Source organism: Urocampus carinirostris, chromosome 11 (assembly GCF_059441175.1).
Source record: "Urocampus carinirostris isolate Australia breed hairy pipefish chromosome 11, RoL_Ucar_1.0, whole genome shotgun sequence".
Taxonomy (NCBI): Eukaryota; Metazoa; Chordata; class Actinopteri; order Syngnathiformes; family Syngnathidae; genus Urocampus; species Urocampus carinirostris.
In genome coordinates this window covers 18,526,973-18,544,732 of record NC_142359.1, presented here as the reverse complement: position 1 = coordinate 18,544,732, position 17,760 = coordinate 18,526,973, and the positions used below count along the sequence as shown (strand labels likewise).

Genomic DNA, 17,760 nt, shown 5'->3' with positions numbered 1-17,760 from the left:
CTCCGAAGAAACTTTGCAGGACTGAGCCTCTAGAAAACCCGAAATTTCATTTCATTTGTGAGGTTCTCTGAGTCAGCTGTGCGCCAAGGGCAGTCCGAGCAACGGCTCTGTGTCTCCTCGCGACACATAAAGCCTGTCTTTTGTAACGATATCTAAGTCGAACAAGACTGTATAAACCTTTACATTTATTATATTTCTGTGTGTGCAGAGGGTATAATGACCTATTTTTTTCCGTCATTGACTGATTTTTTTTTTTAAGGGTTGACTAGAAATTTTCGGATATTGGACCATGAACCACAGCAGCAGTACGTCCTTAAGAGACATGGCAATAGAAAGAGGCAGAGAGACAAAGAAGAACAATGATGGGTGGATTTAAAAGAAAATAAAAGTCAGCGAGAGAAAAGCCCGGCCCGACCCGAATGTAATGATTGACACTTTTGGCCCGTCAGGCTCAAGCTTAAGATCTTACCTAGTATTTCATTATTATTCGTTAATTAGTTCTATTTAATTTCTAATTGGTCGGTCAGTGAGTCAGTGAGATTGACAAAGCACTTGTATAATTACAGTGTTTCTTTTACTCTTTAGAGCTGTTCAATGAGACAACGTGTACTCGATGTGATGATGAATTGTTAAAGCAGGACAAAACAACGGCCCGTGGGCCACATGCTGCCCATCAGGCTTATCAATCCGTCCCGCCAAATAAAAACAGTTAAAATATTATGACAATACTGTACTTGTAATAGTAAAAAAAGTATAGTATTTTGTTTACAAAATAAAAACTATTAGTAGTATTTTGTTTACAAAATAAAAACTATTAGTAGTATTTTGTTTTGGTGCCAGTCTTGTTCCCTGTGTCCCTTCATTTTCCCTCATTTATTGCTGAAATATCAGATTTGAGACTACCTATTGGCAGAATATAGAAAATAAATAAAAATAAATAATTACTTTGTCATCCTGGCCCGGCCCAGGTGCCACATTTTTTAACCCAATGTGTCCCATGAATAAGAAAGTTTGCCCAACAGTGTGCATTATATAGCGCCACCTGGTGGTACTTGTTAAAATGTATCTAAATAATAATCTAAATACATTAACTATCATATAAACATGCTTTTTCTTAAAAACTATTAGTTCAAGATATTCACGTTTATATTAAATGAGCCACCTACAGGGAGCTGACATAATCGTCCGCCATCTTGATGCCACGGGTACAATAAAGATATCAGAGCTAGGACAAAAAATAAGAAGTAATATTGTCACGGTTGTCATGGCGCCCAGTTGGTCCCAGCCGGGTGGCTCCAGATTCTGTCGCAGTTGCCACGGAGCCCAATTGGCCCCGTCCATGCACACCGGCTGAGACGCGTTGACTGATTGCTCCTTGGGAGTACTTAAACGCGGTCCTTTGAGCCGTTAATTGTCTGAGCGTCTGTGATACGTCTGTAAAACTTCTGCAAGACTGATGTTAAACTCTGTAAAATGCCTAGTCTGTGAATTGGCCTGCGTTTGATCCTGTTTTATTTTTGGCTTGATCCGTTTGTTTTTGACATCTTTTCTTGTTCGGATTTGAATCCACTTCCGTGACCATCGATCCCTGGATCGAGTGTGCGCGCATTCCTCCTCTCCCTAATAAATTGTGAGTATGTTACGCGAGTGGGTTCTAAATTCTGTTTCCTGCCCTGACCCGTGACAAAAAATGTTCCGTTTTGGTCGCTTTGACTCTCCATTGTATTATATTTTTCCTCAAGCTTTTTGGCTCTCACCATACAGGGCTATTTAATAGACAAATATTACACACTGTCCCTTTAAATACTAAGGGTAAATAAATATACAGATGTTGCATAATACTACTGCAGTTTTTAATTGACTCGCGTTCGGAAAAAACGTGTATGTTGCCGCCCAGAGTACCTTTAGAATCACACGATTAACCTTTGTTACAAAATCACACGGGCCGACCTTGAAGTTTTTCACGGTTGCCGTGGTGATGGCCACGATGCCACATCGACCTTGTGTTTGTGTTGGAAATGCTGTCGAGATGACTCACGCAACTAGTTTCCATGCCAACCCAATCTTCACAGTTCCCATACACACAGGCACACAGGCTGACAGTTCCCGATGATAAGTAAGCACTTTGAAATTTCCATCCTGCTTTTTTATTGGAACATCCTCAAGCAGGGACATTAAACACATATCCCACAATGCATCAGTGCAATTGATTGAAAAGTCACACAACAGGTCATAGAAACATCTACAAAAATAGATCTATCGCACAAACATGGAGGTCACGTCACTTTTCACCCTCATGCAGGAACGTTGAGTTTTTTTCTCCTCCGAGACTCTTCTCCGTCTCCCAGCATGCACCTGCCGGGATCACATGCGTCTCGCTAGGAAGCCGAATGCGGACCTTTTGCTGGTCCCAAAGGTTTTGACAACGCCACCTCCGTGGCACACCGTAGCAGACGCCGACGCTCACACGGCGCTCACGGCCAGCGAATAGGCGGCCATCATCTGCGCTCTTAGCTGCTGCTTGACATGCACGCGCCCGTGCCTCTTCCTCTCGTCACTTCGCGCGAAGCGCTTGCCGCACACGTCACAGGAAAAGGGTTTCTCGCCTGTGTGAGTGCGGGTATGCGTGGTCAGGTGGTCGCTGCGGCTGAAGCTCCTCGCGCACACGCCGCACTGGAAGGGCTTCTGACCCGTATGCACCCGCACGTGCCTGTTGAGTTCGTCGGAGCGCGAGAAGCGCCGCTCGCAGCCCTCAACGGAGCAGGGGAACGCCTTCGCTTTCGCCCCGGTTTTGGAGAGAGCCCGCCGGCCCTTCCGGGACCCTTTGCCGTCAGCGGTCACGCCGGTCAAGTTCACTGTTGGAAAGGCCCCGTTCAGGAGGGAGGAGAGGAGATCCGGGTCCAATGTGGACGTGGTGGGACAGAGGAGGTCAACTTCCATTTTGACGTGGTCGCCTTCATTACTTATTCTGAAGTTCTTTGACCAGTCCTGCGGGACGACCACTTCCTTCTTGACCTCTAACGCCTTTGTGTCTACTTGACTGGAATTTGGGCTCAGCAAAGCCTCAATAAACTCTGGAGCAGCCTGTGTTGCAATGTAGTCTGCTCTGCAGCTGGAGCTCGACAACTCGCTCTTGACCACGGCCAATGGTGGGGTGGTGGTCTCCCCCTGTTGTTCCATCTCGGTGCAGATTCCCACAATCTCTGTGATCATGTTGAGGATGGCATCTGTTGTGCTGCTTAGACCAGCAGCTGCCTGTGTAGTCCCTTCGGTTGGGTAACTGCCGCCGAAGTCGAAGGAAGGTGACAGCGAGTCTGAGTCGCTGAAGTCAGAAAAGAAATCCGAGTCGGAGGCGTCGGTCCCCGGTGAGACAACTGAAGCGTGACGAAAAATGGGGTGGGGGGGGTTTGTTATTGCATAACACTTCTACGACATAAGCAACAGAAAGGAGAAGGATGTTCCGACAACCCACCTGTTAGGTCGGTCTCATTGACGTCGCAGCAGTTGGAGTCGACGCTGTTTACCCAGTCGCTGCACGCGTCCTCGAAGTCAGTCAAGAAGTTGCAGTGGCGTTCGGCAAGCATGGTGGTCAAAGAGAAGCGGGAATTCCTTCAGAGCGATCTCCGGGCGGGATGGCGCGTCTGGGTCTCGAGTCGCTGAGATCGCTTGGTGCCAAAGATGCTGAGCTCCTTCGCTCGCCGGCTCTTTTATACCCTGCGTCTCCGTGGCAACGCCGGCACTTCCTCATTGGTAGAGAGCGGTGCGAGGGATTCCCCCCACTGTGAGCGTCGAGGATGCCCAAACATGGCTGACTTCCTGCAGTGACGGAGGGCATCCCCGCACCATAAAAGGAGCGGCGGGCTTTCCTCACTGCGGCAGTGGATCTGACATGTGATGCAGTTGCGTTCACCGAGTGTGCCTGTGTGCGCGCGTGCGATGTTGCTTCCATGGCGACACGTGAAAATCGACACTACGGGTGTAAACAATAACACTATCTATGAAAATTAACGCAAATGCTCAACCTTCTGATTTGCTGCAGAAAATGGCATGCGGTTTCCATGGTGATAGGCGCACATGCACACAAGAGTTAAAAGGCCAAAATTCAAAGTCAATCATGCTCAGCATCGCCCCCTAGTGCCTGGTGTTTCCATAGCAACCATCCAAGACTGTCAGAGTGTTTTTCATAGCATCAAACGAGGCACATTGGGCCCGCTTTGCACCGGTATGCGCCATGTTATCAGCAAGGCCGCCTGACGCAGGCAAACATCCTCTGACCTGCACAAGGTCTGTTCCTCCCTAACTTTAAAAGCAAGCCACTCTCTCCTGACTTTATTTCCTCGCCATGGTAGCGTATGTGTTTCCCGCGACCGCGTTCCCTCTCCTCCTAGTGTTTCTCGGCCTTGCGCTCGCGATGCTAGTGGCATTTTCTCAGAAATCCAGCGGGATACCCGGCCTTCCTCGCCTTCCTATTGTGGGCAGCCTGCCTTGGATAAGTGAAGGCACACCGCCGCACCTGCTTTTCATGAAGTTGTCCCGGAAGTGAGACCTTAAACCGGTGGACCGGCGTGACCTCAAACACCTTACTCATAATTGCGTGTGTGGTTGGCAGGTACGGACCATTGTTCGAGTTTTACCTGGGGCCACATCACACCGTGGTGGTCAACGCCTACGATCATGCAAAAGAAGTTCTCCTGCAGAGAGGGCGAGACTTTGCCGGACGCCCCAGCATGGTGAACTGCCCGTTGCATATTTCGGTGGGGGAGGAGAAGGATCTGTTTGCGGGCCCCCATGCCAACTGATTTTATGTTCAACAGGTGACAACTGATTTGCTGACTCGAGGTGGGAAAGACATCGCATTCTCTGATTATTCGCCATTGTGGAAGATGCACCGCCGCCTGGTGCACACGTCCTTCACTCTGTTTGGAGAAGGAAGCAACCGTCTGCAGGACATTGGTAAGAAGAGTAGAACTGCGAATAAAATGTTTAGAACCAAAACGTTCAAACAAACCATGGACTGAAACTGAATTAATAAGTTGATGATTATTCATACCAATCAAAACAACTTCACTTTTCCAGACCATTCTATGCAATAACATTAATTACATGAATGAATCACACAAACAATGCAGAGTCATTTAGACCTTTAATATACAAGTTTTTGTTGTTTTCATGTAACAATGAATAAATGGAAAAAAAAAAACGAAACAAAAACATACATAAATCAATTTATCAAAATTGTTTTAGTCAAATTTTGTCTGTGATCGTGTTGAATCAAATAGCATGATGAGGTAATATGGTCGTCCATTTAATATCTGATTTCATAATAACTGTTCATGGCTTTTTCCCTTCAACCATTTTTTTTCCTTTAGTTTTCTCGATTGTTCTTTAAAGTTGTTGATTTTGAATTCATTGGAACTATGTATCTTATAAATAGAGGGTAAAAAATGCTACTCAATTAATAATAATGAAAAAATATATATCTGGAACTCAAAGTGCTGGATAAAAACACCTCTTTTAGAAGACAATCTTACCCTGATAATGTAAAAAACAACCCACTCTCAGCCCAACCTCCCGGGCAGTAATGTAGGAGAAATGCTGCCAGCCGACTCCACTTGCAGAAAGTGACTGAACTCTCCCCAAGGGATGGGGTGGCCCAGGGTTGACCAATCAAGTCACACCCCCGCCTGCCACCTAGAAAACACGACGCACGCCCCAAACTTGCTCTCTCCCGATTGGTGCAAATAGTAAATCGTAACAGTAAACCGCTTAAGCCAAATGTGTGTTCAGTACTTAAAACTAAATAATTTAATTATTTTTGCGTAATTCGATTATGTGCATTCATTTTTTAATATCTATTTTTTTTTAAATGGAGAAGATTGATGCTAAAAAGCTATGCTAGCCGCCACTGTTTACATTTTTTTAAACCAAAAACAACATCCTGTCTAAGGAGAAGTATCATAAGTGAAAAAAACACACAACAATTCCTGGTGTATGATACAATAATGTCTCCAGTTTATCTCAAGGGCCCTAAAAAACCTTCTTGTCGGCAACATTTGGCTCGCTGGCCATGAATTTGACATACGTGCACTACAACATAAAGCGACTTCTAGTTCCTTTAAAAGGGGTCTAGCTACATAATCTATATCTATCCATCTATCTATCTATCTATCTATCTATCTATCTATCTATCTATCTATCTATCTATCTATCTATCTATCTATCTATCTATCTATCTATCTATCTATCTATCTATCTATCTATCTATCTATCTATCTATCTATCTATCTATCTATCTATCTATCTATCTATCTATCTATCTATCTATCTATCTATCTATCTATCTATCTATCTATCTATCTATCTATCTATCAACCTACCTACCTACCTACCTACCTACCTAAGCTAGTGGGGGGTGGCTAGAGTCAAGCATCCACTCACATTCACCAAACATTCATTCCCCTTCACTCTTCCCAACCTGACACCGAACATTAAGCCCACAGCACCACAAGGGGGCGAGGTACTGTGCCATGCAACCCTTCATCTGCAAAGAGGACTGACAGCATACGCTGGTTTACCCCCTCTGCATCATATCTGTCGATATAAGTCGTACACACACACACACACACACACACACACACACACACAGAGGAAAACATGGCAAAGCACAAATCAACCTATTACCATGAATGAGTGAGGGGCCTTTTGGGAGGTTTATCCACAAAAAAATCATGTTTAGATAATTAAAAAACTAACAAATAAAAAAACACATATTAAAAAAGAGTAAAACAGAAAAGACAGAAAAGTCAAATTAACCAAACTAGGCAGTTGTCTACAATATATCGTTTACATTTTATCAGTGCTATTTCATAATTTACTAACTCCCAACAATTCAAGGCCCTTAATCAAATTGATAGACTATTGGGTTATGTGTGCAGTAATGGGATTTTATCATCACCACAAGCCTTTTTTGCTTAGTAAACCATATAATATAAGCGTTTCCAAATGCAGTGTTTCTAAACAAAATGTCAACTAAGGAACAACCAAAGAATAAAACAAAACAACAAGAGCATATTATTTCGGTAAATCATTACGTAGTGAAAAATGAAAATCGTTTTGACATAATGTATAAAGTTTCCAGTTCAAATTGTGGTCCAAAAAAAACCCACCCAAGAATTTAATTTACAAAACTCTTTACATTTTTCTGTCTCATACTCTTGTTTTTACTTCTGAATCCATAATTATCCGGTTACTAAATAACACAAGTTTTGCTTCACTGGCATTTAAAATTGGGGTTTCATCGTTTTAGGTGTCCTTAAAAGAAGAAAGTTAAATATTAAGTATGTGTTCACAATGCCCAATTTTTTTTAAAAAGCCCTTAGGCTTTGATTTCCAATGTGCCTTTCTGCTTTAATCAAACTCTTACGAGACCTGTTCGGGGTGGAACACATTAGGTAAGTGGGATGGGGGGTGGGAGAGTGCTGGAGAGTGACCTAATATTCATTTATATTTCTATTTGCCAGTCTAGCATGAAAACGATCCAAATGCCAGCCCAAACCCCCCCAAAAATGAGAAGAGTTGATTTGGGCGCTTCGAAGAAATGCACATACTTGCACGTGCATCATAAATGAGCTGACTGAGGCTATGATCATGACTCTAAGCCTGGAGATAGCTGTCGAGAGTGTCGAGAATATTAATTAGAACTAATATTGTAATTTAAATTCAATTGATTTGATTGAGAATCAAATTTGGTGGTTAACGATTCGTCCAGCAGGTGGTGATAATTATTTCCCACTCAAATTAGTTTCCCCAAATAGCTTCTGTTTGACTCTAGTATCATTTATCATGAAAGAAGCAATACTCTAAACATATTGTATATGAGCTTTAAGTTAAGGTTTTGCAGTTCATCAATATTGACAATGATTGATATGTATCCGCACAAATAAATGTGCTTTGTTTTTAACATACTACAATTTATTTAAGTGGCAAAGAAAACGGAATGAAAAAAAGAATAAAAACCAGAAATGACACAAGAACTCGCGGTGTTAGGGGGAAGGGGAAGGAATTCTGTAGCAGTGTGTAAGGCCAAACATGGCCTCACTGGAAGCTGAAGAAAACTAGGTTTTTCTCTCTCTTGGAGGTTGACCTTGCGACTGTTCATATCCAAACAACCGGGACGTACAGAACCACAGGCTTTCCAAGCCTCCTGGCTCTGGAGTGGCAGGGCCCCAAGCCTGGATCCCTCCGTCGGCCATCTTAGTCCCTGCCCGTGTGAACCCCTCCTTGGTTGTCTTATGTGCAGAAGAAGCGCTAGTAGAAGACGAGGGCGAAAACTGTTCGCGCTTCCCCTTTTAAAGTGATGATTTCATGGTCATCGGAGGTGGATCCTCTGACCAGTGGGAGTTCCTGTTGATGCTTTTTCAAAGTAAAGTTCTCCAACTGGTGGATTAAGTGATAACAGGCTAAACTTTATCCGGACAGTAATTAAATAAATCCCATGACACATATGCAAATCATTATTTTGGGATTACAAATAAACACTTTGGTGTTTTAAATCTTTTTTATACAGCTTGGGAGTCTGGTCCCTTCCTGTGAATGAATTGTGGGTCTTTTGAGGTGTAAGTGGAGTCAATTGTTGGGAAAAGATAGGGGAAAAGGATTTGTGTCATTGTTGTTCCTCTACATGTAACCGCGGTGTACCTGTCCCACCAAAGATCCACATTCACGCTGGACAGGATGATGAGGTTTTTATTATAGTTGCTGCACATGAATGAGTCAAACACGTGATTAGCTTCTCTGCTGGCTTTGATCTCTTTGACAGCTCGTTGTAGACTGCCCAACAACATATCATTTCAGTTTACATAAAATACTGTACATTTTAGAATATCAACCATCACAATACATTTTTACATCCATTTTAACAAGATACTTTTAACAAGAGATCCTATAGTGGCTTTTTAACATTTACAACGAATTCAACATGTTTTTCTTTAGTCTGAATTTTAACCAACATCATTCTTTTTACATATATGAGAAAATAGAAATAATAACAATAATGGGTATAAAAACGGGTACAATTTACCTGCAAATGAATGAGTCACAACACGTGGTAAGCTCTCTGCTGGCTTTGATCTCTTTGATCTCTATAAGGGGAATTAGCATTTTAGCACAACATGCAACGTCCGGCAAAACTAACATAAAAGGCGACAGAAACAAAACGAAAATAAATCCAAACAGCTTGCCAACATCAATCACATTAGTGTGCATGTTGAGAGATTTGTTAGCTGTTGTTTTAATGTTTAAAATTAACTTTTTTCGGAGCACCAAGAAATCGTGTCTTACTGTTGACAGCTCGCTGTTAGACTGCCAACAAACCCCGCCTTCCAGTCACATGTCAAAAGACAAACCGAACCTTACCCCATACCAGTAGGTGGTACTGTTGGACTCATCATTGCAGGACACTTACACAAAAACTATACACATATTTCAGCAGGAATTTCAATAAAACAAAAGTTATTATTACACCCGTTACATACAAGTATTCCAAATTTCCAAGTTATCAATCCTTGGTCACCAGAAGCAGGTTTTTTATCAGTATTTGTAGGAAAAATAACATTCTTGTCCATCCTTGTAATAATAATAACCACGTATTTTTTGGGTGATATAATTCCACCAGTTCTGTCCGAGGTGAAGGGTCTTTGTGCAGACCTGCTATCAAGTGAGGGGAGCAGCTTCGACCCGTCACTCGCGGTGACCACGGCTGTCACCAACGTAGTGTGCACGTTGGTGTTCGGCACTACTTACAAACGCGGAGACCGAGAGCTGCAGGAGGTGATGCGCTACAACGACGGCATCGTGCGGACGATCACCAGGGGAGGACTGGTTGACATCTTTTCCTGGATGAAGGTTTGTGTCGAGTGCGTTACCGAAAAATAACAAGAAGTTGCAGCAGAGAAATGCATCCCTGTCGAGATTTACATCCCCCAGCTACTATAACCACTGTTAACTTGTTTTATCTCACTTTTATATCACTTTTCGGGAATGCAATGGCGAACATATGTCACCGCGGTGTACGTGTCCCACCAAAGATCCACATTCACGCTGGACTGGATGATGAGATTTTTATTGTTACAGTTTCTGCAAATGGATGAGTAACAACATTAGCTATTCTGCTGGCTTTGATCTCTTTGTTCTCATTGCAGTTCTCTCTGGTAAGACTGCCAACAAAGCATATCAAAAAGCTTTCTTTTCACTTTACATAGAATACATTTTAGAATATCACAATACATTTTTACATCTTTACATTTTAACAGGATACTTTTAACAAGAGATGGTATAGTGGATTTTTAACGTTTACAATGTATTCAACATATTTTTCTTTAGTCTGAATTTTAACCAACATCATCCTTTTTAATGTATATGAGAAAATAGAAATATAAACAATAATGAGTATAAAAATGGGTACAATTTACCTGCAAATGGATGACTCACAACATTAGCTTTTCTGCTGGCTTTGATCTCTTTGTTCTCTACAAGGGGAATTAATATTTAGTAAAACAGAAACAAAACGAAAATAAACCTAAACAGCTTGACAATATCAATCACATTACTGTGCATGTTGAGAGATTTGTCAACAGGGGTTATAATGTTTAAAATTAACTTCTTTTGTGGAGCACCAAAAAATGTGTCTTTCCATTGCAGTTCTCTCTGGTAAGACTGCCAACAAACCCCGCCTCCCGGTCACATGTCAGAAGCCAAAACCAAACCCCAAACCTCTACCATAAAGCTTATTATGCTGAAATAAGCTTTATGGTAGAGTGCACAACAGTTTCAATACGAACGATTTGAGTAGAAAAAGGCAAAATAAACATGTTACCTGCTCTACCTATATACTGGTATGTTATATGTTTGCCATCACATTCCCAAAAAGTGGTATAAAAGTGAGATAAAACGAGGTAAAAGTGGTGATAGTAGCTAAGGGATGCAAATCCCGGGAGGGATGCATTTCTCGGCATAACACCGGCCCAAGGCATAAGCGAGATAAGCGACTGCGTAGGGCCCCGCAAACCACTAGGGGGCCCCCAAGAGTGGTTAACTTTGTTGGTCCCTGTTGTCACTTTGTCTCCACTCAAAAATACTTGTACAGAAATACAATAAAAATACACAATAACTACAAAACTTGATATCAAATATAGTGCTTGAAAACAGGGACTTCATATATTATTTTGCTTTCGTTCTGAAAATAAAATAATAGTATAAAATGACTGCAAAAATACTACTACAGTAATACTGTATTACAAAATACTACCACAGAATTATTTAGTCCAAAAATACTACAGAAATATAACAAAAATAATAGTATAGAAATAGTCAAGTCATGTTTATTAAATACTACAAGAATTTTACAAAAATACTACAAAAATACTGCTTTGGAAATACATAGATTATAATTCTACTGAAATACTTAAAAATACCAATACATAATACTAGAATATAAAAAACTAAAAATATTACTCCAAAATACCACTACACCTGGTTTACAACAGAAATACAACAAATTACACCTATAGTGATACTACAAATTTCACAAAAATACTCCAAAAATAAAATTAAAGAAACACTGGACTACCTGTAATTCTCTGACCAATCTTTAACAAATCCACCCCTTGTGAAAAGTTTGTAGTGCTTGGCCATCAGCGTTGCAACTTCCTAGCTTGCCCTTGTAGCATTTTCATTTGACTCGCAAGGTCTCGTGAAAAAGCGCTGCTGTCCCAGTTAAAACAGCTTCCAGTTGCTTTACTTTTTCGCAGCATTCGTTTCGAGTTAGACCTTTGTAGTCAGCATGTTTCAGTTGGGAGTGCCTCTTGATGATATATATTGATATTATCAAGAGGCATATTCCTTGAAAACAGCTTCAGTCCGTTGGAAAATTAGGAAGACACTACTGTTTTGGATTTTGGTAAAAAAAAAATTCTCCAGGTTTTCACTTCTCCTGGAAGCAGCATACGTCACACTCATCCATCATCTGCACCGCTTATCCTCAGTAAGGTTGCGGGGGTTGCTGGAGTCCATCCCAGCTATCCCCGGGCAGTGGGCAGCGGAAACCCTGAACTGGTAGCCAGCCAGTCGCAGGGCACACAGAGACAGACAACTCACTCGCTCGTTCACACCAAGGGACAATTTGGACCGGTCAAATAACCTGATGCCCTCACACTCAACTTTCATTTTTTTATTTACAGTCACCATGTGAGAAATGGGGTAGGATAAAATCCCCAGAGAAAGCCAATGGAAAGGTTGCTAGAAGGCTACTGCCATAATGTGGTAAAATTGTGATTTTTTTTTGGTTGAAATGTATTTTATACTGTTGTCATGATTCCTGGCGAGCCACATAGTAATTTTATGACAGAGACAGTAAAAATGTAATCATGGGCCGTAATTGGCCCCCGGGCGGGACTTTAGACACGCCTGCCCTACGTGGTGCGCTCAATGTGCGTTTGCGGGGCTACGTCCCAGCGTTATGACACTCGTTAGCAAGAAACGGGAAGCATTAGTCCCAATAGCGGTGAAAGTACGATCCTCCCCGACAGTTCAAATCTTGACTCTACACAACAGGCGACCAAAAATAACATTTGACCTCACAAGCTTCTGGTACTCTTTAGGTATTTCCAAACGCGTCTCTAAGAGAGCTACGGGCGTGCATCGATGTGCGAGATCGCCTACTCGTGCGAAAACTGCAGGAACACAAGGTGAGAGACCCAAGAAGAAATCTCAAGCTTGCAGCACACGACAAAGTACAGTGTCGTCCCTAGGCGGCACCGATTACAAGCGAGCCTCGGGATCTTCTGGATGCTCTGCTGAAAGGTCAAGGTTCACCCGGGCCGGACGGGGAGGTCATCACAGACGACCACGTGTTAATGACGGCGGCCGAAGCTTTCGGTGCCGGGGTGGAGACTACGTCCACAACCTTGCTCTGGATTCTGGCTTACCTACTCCACCACCCTGAAGTAAATACCATAAATTCCGGACTATAGAGTGCACCTGATTATAAGCCGCACCCACCTCATTTTAAGAGGAAAACCGATTTTGTACTTACACAAGCCGCACCTGTACATTAGCCGCATGCGCCCACATTAAAAAAAAATGAAACACAAACACAAAATTCACCCAAACCGGAAACTGAATGTCCTTCATAAAAGTACAGAGTACAAAAATCACAGCCGACAAAAAGAACGGAAAATGATACCAGTTTTTAAGGTTTGATGCAGACCTGCAGAGTCCGGGTCCCGTTGAAAGTAATCCAAGGAAAAAGGTGTATACTTCCAAAAGTAAGGGTGGGAAGAATATATATCCACTATTGTCTGCCGCGTCCACAAACACTCACCTTTACCAGTCCCCACTTCCCGTCAGCCCGCGTTTTTTTCGCCCCTTCTTTTCTATTCGCCCGTGGGAAACATATCAGAATAAGTGTCTGAAATAAAGACATTACAAAAATATACAGTTGCAAATACATATTATACATGGTTACACATATTTACAAAGAAAGACGGTACACCGAGAGAGTTTTCAAAGCTTTAATAATAATAACTTTCATCCCAAACGGTGCCTGTGACAGGTAGCAACACGCTCGCAACACAGTAAACGGGTCTGTTAAAAAAACGTACTTGTAAAAATCACGGTAAACCGTCATCTTCCTCCTTAGAACCGAAGCCATCAAAGTCGTCTTCCTCAGTGTCAGACAGAAACTTCAACATATAGACGTCGTCCCACGCTCCCTTATTCCAAAACACGCTAGCAACACGCTCGCTCCTTCTTTAACGGACTGCTCGATTGCTTTTAGCTTGAAAGCTGCGTCATGTGCCTTTCTTTTTGCATTTTGCATGATGAGGGTATGTTTACGCTAATTTAATTTACTGTATGCACAAACCAAGAAGTTGCAGTCTTCCTCGGCGCATATATTCCACCTGTCTAAATCTTACCTTTTGTACTCAAGTGCCGCTGGCGGCCGTTAGAAAAATTACATAAATTGGCCGCATCACTGAATAAGCTGCAGGGTTGAACGTTTGGGAAAAAAGTAGCGGCTTGTAGTCCGGAATTCACGGTACGTACACACTTTTTAGTTGAGCTATCATGTCCGATGACTGCAGCTCTTTTGGAACCCGGGGATGTCAAACTCGGGTTGGCTCTCTTCTCAGGCGTCGAAGGCATAAGCGAATTTAAGCGGCTGGTGATGGCCCCGCAACCACTAGGAAGCACCCAGGAGTGGTTACATTTGTTGGTCACTTTGTGTGTCCACTCAAAAATACTTCTCCAGAAATACAAAAAATAATGAACTGGTTCAGTCCGTTTGCTGGACGTTAGCTCTTTGACATAGTTTTTACTGGCCTCTAACCGCTGTAGGGAGAATTTGGTGGCATTATTCAAGAAAAAAAAACATAACTTTTGATACAAATGACCTAGAGCAAGTTTCTCAAACAATCAGCCCGCAGGCCAAATCAGGGTGCCAAAGGATTGAGTCCGACATGCAAGACAAGACAGAGAGAAGCGCAAGACAAAAACAACCTGCAGTTTAAGATATGTCTGCAAAGGCAGGCGCCACTCACAAAGATTTGTAATTGTATTACATTCTCTTTTTGCTTTAGTCTTCATCTTCGCTTTCTTTCTCTCACCCTCTCTCTTTTTTCCCTTCCTCTCTCGCTTTCTATTTCCCTTCCTTTGTTTCCCTCAGTTTCTTTTTCTCTCTTTTGTTCGCTCTCTTTCCTTATTTCTTTTTCCGCCCCTCTCTCTCCTCCTATCTTTCTTTTTCCCTCTGTCTGTCTTTTTCTCCATCTCTTTCCCTCTAATCTACCAAGAGACTGTTTTTTTCTACCATGTGGCCTTTGAGCTAAATTGAGTTTGACATCCTTGATGTCATACTGATGCGAGGCACCTGAGCCTGCTCGGACACTGATTGGTTCCCTGTCTCTTTTTATACCCCAGTCTTTCTGTCACTGGTTGTCAGTCCGTCTGCGAACCTCAGCTTACGCTAGGCAAGCTTTTTGACTCTGACTCACTCCTGTTCTGGTTCTCGTCTGTTTCCCGACTCCGACCCCTTTTCTGATCTCGACCACGATATTGTCTCCTCCGTCCCGGCTACGGATCTGTTTTTTCCGCTCTTGACACCGCCATCGCTTGTCACGGAAATAGCACTTTCGCGTCTGAGCAACCTGCTCCCAGCGATCTACGGATCGTGTGTACTATCCTTTCCCTTCTTCCTGAAGGATTTTATACATATGTTGACTATAAAGGATTTTGTCCGATCAAATACAAATTACATTTAAATGCAAAAGATATTCACTAGCTGAGCTGTGGGGCGAGGTCAATGCAACCTAGTGAAGAATTATGTTTACAGGAACAGCGGGGACCTGGGACAAAGGGCTGATAAGATAATCAGCACTTCTCAACGCAGACGGCCCTGGTGACGTAACAAACGCTCGGGGATGTTCTGACCATTTCAGACATCGAGGCGAGGGGGCTTTCCTGGCACGCCCATGGGAGGAGCCGGCACACCAGCGTGGGCCGGGAGAAGAGAAGGCAGAAGATAGAGAGAGGAGGCTTGACGGAGACTCAAGCGACACTAATTCGGATAAGTCGATGGAGTTCCCATAGTTAAATGATTCAAGAAATTAAATCTGCGCCCGTGTGGAAATACCGGTCTCTTGTCCATCTTTTCCCATCAAGAAACGAGCGCGCATTGTTAGGAGAATGCAGGTTGTGTTTGGTTAATGGAGTCGAATAACTAATTCGAACAATTTGGTAAACGGCACGTTTTAATATTTAATTCCTAACATTCCCAATAAAACGAAGAGAAACACACGCAACTGGGTCCTGTCTCCGTTCTGGTCCTGACACTTGACCCTAAAGATTCGCTTCTGTTTTTAACTTTCTAAGAAATTGATGGCGGGCCGGCATAAATGATCAAACGGGTCAGGTCGGGCCCACGGCCTTCAGGTTTGACATGCCTGCTGCAACCCATGCAGGTCCAGGAGCGTGCACAGCAGGAGCTGGATGAGGAAGTGGGCGATCGAGCTGTGTGTGCAGCAGACCGTAAGAGGCTCCCCTATCTGGACAGCATCATCAACGAGGGGATGCGGATTCGGCCAGTGAGCCCAGTGTTGATCCCCCACACTGCCATGACTGACAGCAGGTACCCCAAAAAGAAAAGGTACAGTGTGCTCAAGCTCACTCACGCTGGTTTCCTCAATTCTACAGCATTGGATGTCATAAAATCCGCCGCGGGACTCGTGTGTTGGTCAACATGTGGGCCATCCATCACAACCCTGACCATTGGGAGCAGCCGGACCTATTTAAGCCAGGTAACCCGGACTACAATCAAATATCTCAAAGTGAACCTAAAAGTCCTCATCAAACTCTCAGATCGCTTCCTGAATGAGGAGGGTCGGCGGGAGGCACCATCCTGCTTCCTGCCATTTGGAGCAGGCCCTCGTACCTGTGTGGGGGAATCCCTTGCCAGGATGGAGCTCTTTCTTTTCTTGTCTTCTATGCTCCAACAAATGAGCTTCATGCTGCCCAACGGTGCTTCCCCTCCCAACCTGCAGGGGCGTTTAGGCGTGGTCTTGCAACCACTGCCATATAGAGTCATCGTTAGGCCAAGGGAGGGGTGGGAAATTGGCACTCATGTTTTCTAACCAGTATCTATCAGTGGTGTGCCATCAAAGGCGATAAGGCCTTGCCTGCTGGCTTAAAAAAAAAAAAAATCGAAATCATGTGAGGTAATGATATTTTGGCCACGAATACTTATTAAATACTTCCAAATTGTCTGTCAGGTCCCTCTCATTGCTTCTACCCAGGTTGCGCAGGTTGACCAATCACATTTCAGCCATTACTAGTTGCCAGGGTCAGTAATCTGCCCGGAGGCCTTCACAAAGACTTTTGAAGGCCCTGAGACATAACATCAGTGTTAAATCAAGCTGATGGTTTAGCTTATCAGATCCTAAGTTGGAAAGCCAGTTTCTGCTACAAGGCGTTACGAAACATCACGGTTTTACAACAAAAACATGAATAAAAAATTGCCCGAATCCACTGTTTCTGTCGAGCGGACTTTTTCATCCCTAAAAAGAATGCCACCGTTGCAAGAAATACGGCAGGAAAGGCTCAACATTTAACATTAGCTGATAGAAAATAACACCTTTATGGAACACACGGAATCTGCCCGACAGAGTAATTAAAAAATACTAATTTTGGTGAGTCAAATGTGGCTAGATTCATAAATAATATTGCTATTTTATAAGGCTATTACTAATGCTTTTCATATGTGTCGTTGCTGTAGCTGCAGAAGATGTTTCTTAGCCATAAAACAGAAATTGAATGTTGGATTGTTTAAACCAGGGGTGTCAAACATGCGGCCCAGGGGCCAGATCAGGCCCACTAAGGGATTGAATCCGGCCCGCGAGACAACGCTCAGAGAAGCGCAAGAGAAAAACGAGCTGCAGGTCGAAATATGTCCACTTGATGTTGCCAAAGCCAGGTGCCTCGAACAAAGACACTGTACTTGTATGTGTTTCTCTCCCTCCCTTTTCCTCTCTCTCTGTCTTTTCCTCTCTCTCTTTTCCTCCCTTTTCCTGGCTCTCTCGCTATCTCTTTTCTTCTCTCTCTCTCGCTCTCCCTTTTCCTCTCTCTCTTTTCCTCCCTTTTCAGGGATGTGATTGACGTGAGGAGAAAAAGTCTGAAACCTAGCTGGGGGTTTGGGGGCGACCGCCCCCCCCC

The 17,760-nt window shown here is 43.3% G+C and overlaps 2 protein-coding genes across 2 annotated transcripts; one reads left to right on the top strand and one right to left on the bottom strand.

The window, feature by feature from the left end:
• Window positions 1-2,124: 2,124 nt before the first annotated feature.
• LOC148356631 (uncharacterized) lies at window positions 2,125-3,696 on the bottom strand. The gene is made up of 2 exons (XM_088347383.1): window positions 3,473-3,696; window positions 2,125-3,374 (listed from the first exon to the last, which is right to left on the bottom strand). Exons 1-2 carry the CDS (start codon window positions 3,582-3,584, stop codon window positions 2,464-2,466), a joined length of 1,023 nt encoding a protein of 340 aa, XP_088203509.1. The 5' UTR covers window positions 3,585-3,696; the 3' UTR covers window positions 2,125-2,463.
• Window positions 3,697-4,146: 450 nt separating this feature from the next.
• Window positions 4,147-16,736, top strand: cyp17a2 (cytochrome P450, family 17, subfamily A, polypeptide 2). The gene is made up of 9 exons (XM_088347380.1): window positions 4,147-4,539; window positions 4,610-4,730; window positions 4,815-4,953; window positions 9,674-9,903; window positions 12,657-12,743; window positions 12,807-13,001; window positions 16,014-16,180; window positions 16,246-16,349; window positions 16,411-16,736. The coding sequence occupies exons 1-9, from the start codon at window positions 4,343-4,345 to the stop codon at window positions 16,680-16,682; spliced, it is 1,512 nt and encodes a 503-aa protein (XP_088203506.1). The 5' UTR covers window positions 4,147-4,342; the 3' UTR covers window positions 16,683-16,736.
• The last annotated feature ends 1,024 nt before the right edge of the window (window positions 16,737-17,760 follow it).

Coding starts and splice junctions, on each gene's coding strand:
- LOC148356631 (XM_088347383.1), bottom strand. CDS start 3,584: ATGCTTGCCGAACGCCACTGCAACTTCTTGACTGACTTCGAGGACGCG. Junction 3,375..3,472: donor CAATGAGACCGACCTAACAG/GTGGGTTGTCGG, acceptor GTCACGCTTCAG/TTGTCTCACCGGGGACCGAC.
- cyp17a2 (XM_088347380.1), top strand. CDS start 4,343: ATGGTAGCGTATGTGTTTCCCGCGACCGCGTTCCCTCTCCTCCTAGTG. Junction 4,731..4,814: donor TTGCCGGACGCCCCAGCATG/GTGAACTGCCCG, acceptor TATGTTCAACAG/GTGACAACTGATTTGCTGAC. Junction 9,904..12,656: donor ACATCTTTTCCTGGATGAAG/GTTTGTGTCGAG, acceptor GGTACTCTTTAG/GTATTTCCAAACGCGTCTCT.